The sequence below is a fragment of the Limulus polyphemus genome, unplaced genomic scaffold (genome assembly GCF_000517525.1).
Source record: "Limulus polyphemus unplaced genomic scaffold, Limulus_polyphemus-2.1.2 Scaffold22, whole genome shotgun sequence".
Classification (NCBI taxonomy): Eukaryota; Metazoa; Arthropoda; class Merostomata; order Xiphosura; family Limulidae; genus Limulus; species Limulus polyphemus.
In genome coordinates, this window is record NW_013665632.1 from 268233 (window position 1) to 279009 (window position 10777).

Consider the following 10777-nt stretch of genomic DNA (forward strand, 5'->3'; position numbering starts at 1 on the left):
GCTTTTAATTGTGTATCAGTCTAACGTTGAATATTATTTATGATTTTAAGTTTATACACAAATGCCAAAATACTATAATTAAAAATCCCTCTTTTGACTCCACCTAATGTAACTCTAGATAACAGCATGGGGCCAAAATAGGGGTTTGTAATTTGAGTAAATAATGTCTATATTATCTGCAGCCTTGTTTCCTTACTTTTTATCATTTGCGGGTTTTTAAATTTCCGATTTTTTATTTTTATTGTAAACTTTATAAATCTCATTTTTGCGGTATAGTGTACGTGATTCCCAAACGTTAGTGATTCAAGCAGAAAAGAATAGTAGCGCAATAAAGACTTCTATTTCGTGGAAGAAATGAGTCTGATGTATCGTTGTCTTTTTATTTCTGTTCAGAAACAAAATTATCTCTCATCGAAATATTTTTAATATATACATATCTATCGGAACTTACAACGTAGTTTCTTTCAGCTGCTAATGGTCTCGGATAATATTATGTAGTGTGATGACATTCCAAGACAGTCGTGGGATTCGTTAATAAAAGTTTTTCTTTAAGTCTTCTTAAACCAGATAGCACAATGTAACAATGGCGTTACTTCTGACATACAATGGACACCAGAAGTCAACGAACCGTAATGATTGGTATTATTCAACCTGATTCCTTTGGTGCCTCTGGCTACTCTCTAACCCGGAAGCTATTTCCTTCGAGCCATGTTCTTTCGACCAAATATAGCAAACACCAGTGTTTATGCAGTTAATAGGATTTTTTCACTGGAGTACGGTTATGAAACAGATTAGAAATGCATGTTTGTACGTGACTAGGTTTTCGTTATACGCACTTCATAATCTTATATGAATTTTTTTAGAAGGTCATTCAACACATACGAAATTTTACAAGATAGTCAATCCTATTATGTTGATTCAGCTTTTTTAATGTATACGTGTATAAACTTATTTAATAATGTAAAGTGATATACAATTAAAATGTGTAACTTCAGTGAATATCAGTTAGTTGAAAAGGTAATATATTTGTCTTGAAATCGTATTAATTTACCCTAACAGTATTATTATCAGAGTCCATGAGCAGTTGTGGGTAATGTTTTTGTTGGGTTTATGTTGAATGTACGTGAATCTCAATCAATAATGTTGTTGGTTATGTCATCGAATTTATTCGTACATTTTTGGGTGGCTTTTGAAGGGGATGCGTTTCAAAATTTGATCATTTAGTTTCATTGTTTGAACGTGTAACATCTGTTGATTTTAAGTGATTTCGTGGGTTTTCAAGAGGGTGGTTTTGGTTAACAATAATGTATTTAGTAGCTTTACAATCATAACTCTGTGTTAACGACTGGAATCATAAAGATGCTTGTCAAAGAATGTTGTACTGTTTTATGTAAACCCAAACATTATTTTACTTTTTGGAAATTGTTTTAAACAACATTATGTCCACAATAAATAAAGTTCAATCTACACGTGTGTTATTGGGTTTTACTAGCTTCGGAGAATTTCACTCCTCGTCAGTAACCCTGAACACAAGTTAACCAAAGAGAGATAAGCTGGACCTGTATCATAGTGAAAAGAATCAAACATACTGTTGGTGTGAACGTGCTTCATAGTCATTATGAATAGTGGCCAATGACACTTTTTCGTCACTTCACGTATCCAGTGTATAGGTTTTTCTCGTAGTGACCACAAAGCACGTTCATATCAACAGTATGTTTGAACACTATATCCAAAAATACAATTTATTTATTTTAAATGTTTCCGTTGAAATGTACCATTCAATTTGTACGTTGTAATGGCATTACTTCGTGAGGTATACGTTGAACAGGATATTTAACAGTTGTTTTTAGCATAGTATTTGTTGGCGTGGTTGTAAGGACTTCTAAATATGTGTATGGATATCTCGACCCATATAAGATATTAAACCTTTTTTTTACTTGATAATTCCTGGTGATTAACGATCCGTGTTTTATCTGCAATACGTGATTTAAAGCTCCTTTTATTATAATCCACATTTATGGTCAAAACAAGTTATTTATGTGGCCATATTTTTGGTATATTTTTGTGTTTGGTTCTTTATCGCAGTACAACGTTCAGATTTCTTCCATTTTCTAAAGACAAGGAAAGAAAATTACGGTTCAGTTAGCGATGACTTGCATAAATTACTTTTAAATACTATTAAGCGACATATATAATTGGTTTTGATTAAATAATATATCATTCAAGAAATTTGTGATACAATGTTATTACGTTATATTGTGATAAGCAGTGCCGAATTTAGAGGAGGTATATACTTGTCTGTAGTTAAGCACAAAGCTACACAATGGGCTACTTGTGCTGTGCCCACCACGGGTATCGAAACACAGTTTTAGCATTATAAGTCAGCGGACTTACAATGTGGGGTGAGAGGTGCAACCCATGAAATTGCGTGTGGGTCTCAAAGGGACTAAATCCGGCCCTATTGATAAGTGTCTGGTAACGTTACCACAATCAAAATTAACTTTTATTTTACTTCTCTAACATTTTTCGACAAACTGTATTATTATCATAAATGGCATGGGAACAGAGTCTTTACAGCTACTGTCTTAAGCATAGTGATCGATTAATAATTTTTACTATAAACCGAAATACCACAACTGTTGTTCTAAACAGTGTAACAAAAACGTAATGGCATTAAAGCATTGATTTTTCACTGTTCAATACTGTAGCAAACTGTAGTAAACGTTTGTCAACAGTTTTCGGTATTGCTGTAACAACGTATGCAGTTAAATGGGAAAGCCAAATATTTGTATTTGATCATTCGTAATCCACTTTATAAGTGGAAAACAATGATGAAAAGGTATGACTGTGAGAAAATATAAGTCACAGCTTTATAATTTCATCGTTTTCTGAATTTGATTAATTAGATAATTTTTTGTAATTTACTGTCTCTGTACAATAGTAGTTATTTTTTACCGCTTAAAACTCATAATTAACATTAACATTATTATTAGGACTAATATATTATAAAAAAGATATATACAGTTAAACGCATAGGCGACAAAAATATCGAAATTAAATAATAAGTTAAACAATGGCCAACTTTTTTATATTGTTAAGAGGATGACGTTTCGAGTTAGCGCTTTTCGTCAGACCGTACAGCTTACAATCAAGCTTTAAGGTTGTAAGCTATACGATCTGATGAAGAGCGCTAGCTCGAAACGTCATCCTCTTAGAATAAAAAAAAAAAAATCCTGGCAATTGTTTAACTTATTCTTTAATTTCACATTTTCAAACTACATTGTCGTCGGCAATGGATATGGCAAATGTAGTGTGGTTGAAATACTATTATTGTTATTATTATACATTTTCCTAATTTTTGAAAATCTATAAGGTACAAGATTAAGAATGTAATGGTTATATCAAGTAGTAACACAAGGTCCGTATATGATGTTTACGCCTTATGTTACTACAAGATTAAGAATGTAATGGTTATATCAAGTAGTAACACAAGGTCCGTATATGATGTTTACGCCTTATGTTACTATAAGATTAAGAATGTAATGGTTATATCAAGTAGTAACATAAGGTCCGTATATGGTGTATACGCCTTATGTTACTACAAGATTAAGAATGTAATGGTTATATCAAGTAGTAACATAAGGTCTGTATATGGTGTTTACGCTTTATGTTACTACAAGATTAAGAATGTAATGGTTATATCAAGTAGTAACATACGGTCCGTATATGGTGTATACGCCTTATGTTAATACAAGATTAAGAATGTAATGGTTATATCAAGTATTAAAATAAGGTCCGTATATGGTGTTTACGCCTTTTACAAGCCGGCGAAGAATGATTACAATTATACTTGTTATACTCAGAGGCGTCACTAGGCACTGGGGTCCGTGCCCCAGTTCTGTTTCATAGTGCCCCGAATCCCCAGTTGGTGTGTTGAGAAATCAGAATAGAAAACCATAATCGATATCGTACTGAAACGCTGAAAATTCCTGCACCTACGAGCCCGAGCCCCGAAACTTTCAAACAGCTAGCGACGCTTCTGGTCATAATACATTAGTATTAGGCCTATGACGATTTTAAACACTACCTTCTTAAACTGTAATCGTTTTTCACCGGCTTGTAAAAGACGTTCAGACCACTCTTGTGTTTGTTGTATCCCAATCAGCCGAATGAGCGAAACGCGTCGTTGGCAATGGATGTCACAAATATAGTGTGGTTGGAATATTATTATTATATATTACTAATTCTTGAAATTCATAAGGGACTAGATTAAGAACGTAATGTTTAAAAATGTCATAGTCCTAAAAACTTCTAATACTAATTCTTATGGCAAGTATAATTATAAAGACCGTATAATTTGTTATAAGTAAAAGTAACACACATTTGATAATGATTATAACGTTAACGAGTTAGTAAATTTCTTATTATAATTATAATAATGATTTAAAATCGTATGAGCCAATAAAGCTTCAATAAAGTTGAGATGGAGAAAGTCGTATTTAAATTTATTTTTGTAAATCGGGTGTTTGGAAATTGCTTATAAACAAACGTATTAAGACTTGTGAAGGTATTTTAAGGGAATAGATGGATACAAATTTCATTGTTTTAATATAGGTGTTAAAGGAGATGATGACACAGATTCAAGATCTCAGGTAAGTGAGAGAAGATTCATTAGTTCGTTTTAATTTACTATATTTTTGGGACATACTTTCGGAGTTGGAAAAACGTTTTTCTTCTTGTTATATGAACTTGTTGCGGAATACGTCTACGTAAGTAGGTTTGGCTGTTTTATTGTGATGATAGTATTGTTCATGTTTTACATTGGTAAGTTTAAAGTAAGTAGGTTTGGCTGTTTTACTTATGTGGATAGTATTGTTCAAGTTTGACATTTATAAGTTTAAAGTAAGTAGGTTTGGCTGTTTTATTGTGTTGATAGTATTGTTCAAGTTTGACATTTGTAAGTTTAAAGTGGTGGTATATTTTTTTTAAGAAAAAATAATATTTACCCAATAGTTGAGTTATAGCATATGTACAATTAGGCGTGTATTTTACAGTACAAGATATGCTTTTATTGTTTTACTTGTATTCTGTTTGCGTTACTATCAACGTTAACGTAATATGCAACCTTTCTAAAGTGACGATATTTCTTCAAAAAATATTAGTTTCTAAATATTTATAAATACGGTCTACAAGGGATGGAAACTATGTTAGTGTAAATAAAGTATCCACGGGGAATGGGTAGTTTTGAAGAAGACGAGTGGTTTCATGTGAAGTATCGTCAAGGGTTGGTCAGTTTAGGAACTTGTACGTTATTAGTTGTAAACATAAATTAGGTGGTTTTGTAAAGTGATTAGTTTTAAGTATGTGTAAGAAATATTTCAATAAGTGCAGGAATCTGAAGATTCTTTGCCTTCTCTCCTTTAAGTTAAACTTTGAAATAAGTAAATATATTGAGAGAGAATCTGGAAGAAATGTAACTTTTGTTACATGTTTTAATCATTTAGTTTATTCTCGAAATAAAGTTATGTTAACTTGCTTGATTTGGTAATATTAAACAGCGTTCGGTCAAAGGGTCATTTGAAATGTTTCTTTCTCAATGCACTTCGCTAAATTATGGCATATTATAACAATAAAAGTTTAATTTGTTGCAACGAATTAACTAATCGTTTACCAACGCGTCTTAAAAATTGCCACAGTATGATAAGTGGTAATAATTGAAATATGATTAAAACTGAACGAATGTGATTTGTCGAGAGCTGATAGCTTTGAATTGTTTAACTCCACTGTAGTTCTAGAATCCAAAACCTAAGACAACTACCGCCCCCACACCTGCAAGTAGTTATTGTGATTAATATCCGTATCTTATTTATCATGCTGTAGCTATTACACGAACGCACAGAGGTACTAGTAATTACAAATACGTGAAATACGTCTGTAAGACGTGCTGGGTTGTGCACGGACTGAGTTTCCGAAGGCCGACCGTAGCGCTGGGTCACGTAGTAAATTTTTCTCTCCTTCTGTTGGTGAACTATGAAGTAGGAGGAGAGCCGGAACAAAATTAACGAGAGAGAGAAAGAATGGGAAATATTGTCCATTTAAAACATTGCTTTTGAATTTATTCACTTATTTACGACTGTTACAAATCTCATGATGTGTACTGAAGTGTTACAATTCGATAACTACAATTTAGACCTATTACCAAGAGTATACAACTTAAAACTAAGAAAGAATGATGCGTGAATTACATATGAATATTTTCTGTTTAGATATCATTTTGTTACAAATAAATGTGTTTCAGTCTGTATATTACGTGATATATACATTAAGGCTTCATATCACTGATAATAACTCAAATGTATTGCATAAAAAAACTAGGTAAATGTGTAGATTTGGTTTATTGGATACATTTTACCATTATGGATACTTTACAGTCAGTTAAGCTAGAAAAAGTAGAACTGACTTCTTACCTTGGTAAGTGGTTATCAAGGTAGTTTCAGAAACGTCCAAATTGTCAGTTTTATCTAAGATTCCGTTTATGAAGTTATCACTGTGAGAAATGCAAGTGGCTATCGTTTGTTAAGAGGGCACATTTACCATGTGAACTTATAGTTCAAGCGCGCTAATTTGGCCCTCGTTATTTTTGTTTTGGGCCATACATGGGTTTCTTCTGTTTAGAGGGAAACCAAAAGCACCGCCTACTATTTTTAATTTTACTCTTTCGAAATTAAAATAATCTTAGGGTCTAAAAAAATCATTAATCTCCGTTTATCATATATCTCCCTAAACAGTTAAAATGATGTTTTGTATAAGTGTACAATAATAATAATAATCACATAACGTGAAAACTCTGCATTAGGCATCCAAACCTACTACTACAGCTTTGTTATATTAGTATTATATGTTCATAATAAACTATTTAGCTTAGTAAGTTTCATCAGTTGTTTTTTACCACTGTTCCACTAGTTTTTGGTGGGCCAGCGGTAAGCATACGGACTTACAACACTACAATCCGGAGGTTCGCTATCCTGCGATGTATAGAGCACAGAAGAAAGCCAATCATATGGCTTTTCGTTGAAAAATATATAAAACTGTATCTATAAGCTGAATAAAAACTTTCTGGGTACCACTATGCTGAATAGTTACGTTCTGGGTACCACTATGCTGAATAGTTACGTTCTGGGTACCACTAAGCTTAATAGTTACGTTCTGGGTACCACTAAGCTTAATAGTTACGTTCTGGGTACCACTATGCTGAATAGTTACGTTCTGGGTACCACTATGCTTAATAGTTACGTTCTGGGTACCACTAAGCTGAATAGTTACGTTCTGGGGTACCACTATGCTGAATAGTTACGTTCTGGGTACCACTGTACTGAATAGTTACGTTCTGGGTACCACTATGCTGAATAGTTACGTTCTGGGTACCACTAAGCTTAATAGTTACGTTCTGGGTACCACTATGCTGAATAGTTACGTTCTGGGTACCACTATGCTGAATAGTTACGTTCTGGGTACCACTGTACTGAATAGTTACGTTCTGGGTACCACTGTACTGAATAGTTACGTTCTGGGTACCACTATGCTGAATAGTTACGTTGCTCTAGTTTGTTCATTTGCTAGTGTTACTCATTAGAGGAAAATTTGATTTAAAGTTGTCATTTTGATTTTGCCGAAGCGTGTAGCTTTGTTTGTTGTTAAGCGCAAAGCTACGCAATAGGCCATCTGTATTCTTTCTACTGCGAGTATCGAATCCCGATTTTTAGCCCTTGAACATACCGCTGAGCCACCGGAAATGGGTTGGGGTGTGACTTTAGTTTAAGCGGACTTAGCACAGTGATTTTAAGTCTGTATCTGTTGTAGAACGTTATCATACATATTTTTGAGATTTAGACTTTTCCTAATCTCAAAATGTGTTTGCTCAGTAGAGTAACGGTTTTGCTGTAACATCATAGTAAGGCAAGATAATTTGAATCGTTTTTACTCGTGAATGCACTAGTATAGGATTTCAATAAGAAGAGCACGTAATTGAACTTTACTTACATATAGTCTGTATTAGGAGCGTCATTTCACAAAAGGCTTGAGGAGGGAGGGATTATTCTGACCTCGTGTGGGCCCCCTTCAACAAAAACGGCACTCCTGGTCTATATACCGTGGCGACTAGGTATTTTGCTTAGTATGAAAGGTTCTCAGTAGGGATTGATTAAAAATACAGTTGGAACATTGTTCATGTAAGTTGTTTAGTGTGTTTCAAATGTTGTGTTTGTAACGCCTAAACTAACAAAACATGACATCTCTAAGGATAACAGATATGATGCAAAATCGCCATTGTTCGTGAGTTCTGAAAAGTGTTTGGTACGTGCTTGCTGAGTGTTTTGGTTCTTGTGTAGTTGCTAGCTTTTAACAAAATATTGTATACAAGTTGATTTATCACTAAATTATTTATGTCGAGCTTGTAAGCTGAAGTCTCGTCGATTTAAAAAGCCTTCCTTTTTTTTCGCCACTTGGAGTTAAAACTGTATTTACAAAAGTTTCTCTCCTATTCAATTAATTGAAACATTGAATTCTTTTTAAGCACGAGGCAACCTCGTGTTTATAAATTCTACTTCATAACTTCGAACTTTTATAAATCTTGAAAATTTTTTAGCTTATTTCTTGCGCTCCTCACCCTATGCCAGTCACGACTGAGCAGTTTCTCACTAGACCTTTCACGATGTAATATGGTTAGGAAAATCTGGGTTTGGGAGTGGTTTCCTGGTTTGGATCATAGGCGGCGCCACTGCGTGAGGCGCGTGACTCGCACAACACTGTCAACTACGTGTTGAAATACTGTGTCGTGCACTGTTTATAGTTTTGTAGATAAACTAGAATAGAGACATGAGTTGTTTATAATTATCAATTAATCATTTAAACGTTTAACATTTTTTGGCATGTAGCTTTTAACTGGTTTTACCACATTTGCACAGTAAATGTATAAGAAGTCTTGGATTCTGTGTTAGTCTCTATTCAATTTCAAGAAACCTAACTTATATTCAGCTGGTAACAATTACAGTAGAAAGGAGATAAAACTTTCCTTGAGAAGAAGTTTAGAGAAATATGACCCAGTGTGATTTAATCACACCATTCAGTTTTTTTTTTTTTTGCATTGACAACAGTATTATTCTAACAAGAAAAACAGGAATTTTCTGTTTTATATTCAGCTGTCATGCACTCTGTTCAATTGTACCTTTGTGTTTAGTATTTTCATGCATACCTTTGGTCATGTAATCGCTTAGGAAATATATGTAACCACATTTAACATGTATTTAGAATATTGTTATACATTAAAACAGCTCACTGGTGAACATAGCATGCTCATTGGTTGTGAATATTTGAAGAAGGTAAAGAGACATTGTTCGTTGACTGTATATGGAGGCAGTCATACCCTTAATATGTAATTTCCTTCAAAACACAAGACTGGTTTGAGTGATTTAAGTTTGTAACTATTTGATACACTGTTATTAAATGTCTTATTTTTCAAATATCATTAAACCCCACAACAAGACTATTAATTCTAATTTAAATAATGTCAGAAGATACAGATCATTAGGTTTTTAAGTTAAATAAAAGTTTTGAGCTATATTATTTTGTAATTAACTAGGCTTTAAATCACTTAGTTGTTTTATCAGGCAGTGTTATTCATATTTGTTGTTATGAAAAGCAAAGTTACATGATAATTAGAAATATACTTGCTGACTGTATTGTTGTAAAAAGTAATAGTTAAAGGATACAGAAAGTTAGGACATCCACAACAAGTACTTTAAAATGTTCAAGTTGTTAGTGTCATATGTATGTTTACCCTTAGAATAATTTAACTTAGCCACTGTTTGATACATTTTGTCATTTTCGTTTATTGGAACCTTCCATCCTTGAAAGAATATTAAAATCAGCTTTCCTTTGGTCATGGTTTCCAAAAGAAACATTATGTTGTATTCCCTGTTTTTAAAGTACGTTTTTAAAATCAATTCACTGTAGCTAGTAGCTTTATTAGCAACAGTGGACAGTGGTCAAGTGATTTTAGATTTATGTTATGCTTATTTTAAACATGTTACTTCATACAATACCTCTTGCTATCTTCTTTTTTGTGCTACTTGTACATCTGGGGTTGTTTATTTGCTTCCAGCATTCAGAGACCAGCGATGCAGAGTCAGTGAGTATGAATATTAGGTTTAATCTTAATAGTTTTTCTCAGTTATAATTTAGACAGTATCTTATTTTTAAATATATTTTGTGAGTTTATGTATATTTTTTCATCTGGATGCTTATATCCAATAGTACCAATAATTTTGTCTTTTAAGTTTAACAGAAGGTTAATATTAAGTGTGCGACTGTCTCACAGATGTTTTTAGTAAAACAATTTACTGTTGATATAGTCAAGTTATTAATTTGTACATGACTAGTACACTACTAATCCATACTACCACAATCCACCTGTTATGTACATTCTGCCTTTTATTGTCTATTAAAATAGCCACGTAATTTTGGATGAGAAGACTTTACAATTTATGTGAACTTTATAGCCCTAGCTAATCAAGTGCTGTTTAGTAGGTTGTCTGCATGAAATTCCATATTTATAGCACCATACAATTTGATAGATGGGAAGGTACAGTATTAGTGTACACACACACACAGAAAGCATATGTATGTATATATATATATATATATATATATATATAGACACAATTTCTAAATGGGAGTTTGGACTATAGTCACCATTAAGTCATTCTGAAATGTTTTCTTA

The 10777-nt window shown here is 33.0% G+C and overlaps 1 protein-coding gene across 5 annotated transcripts in view; it reads left to right on the forward strand.

The window, feature by feature from the left end:
* Positions 1–10777, forward strand: part of LOC106458405 (CLIP-associating protein 1-like) — a 217305-nt gene that overhangs the window by 119940 nt on the left and 86588 nt on the right. For 4 of the 5 annotated variants that reach the window (XM_022384708.1, XM_022384728.1, XM_013917922.2 and 1 more), the window contains 2 exons: positions 4615–4652; positions 10160–10186. In XM_022384708.1, the coding sequence (XP_022240416.1) occupies positions 4615–4652; positions 10160–10186 (65 nt within the window). The remainder of the gene's footprint in view (positions 1–4614; positions 4653–10159; positions 10187–10777) is intronic. The other variant, XM_022384718.1, reaches the window with a different exon arrangement.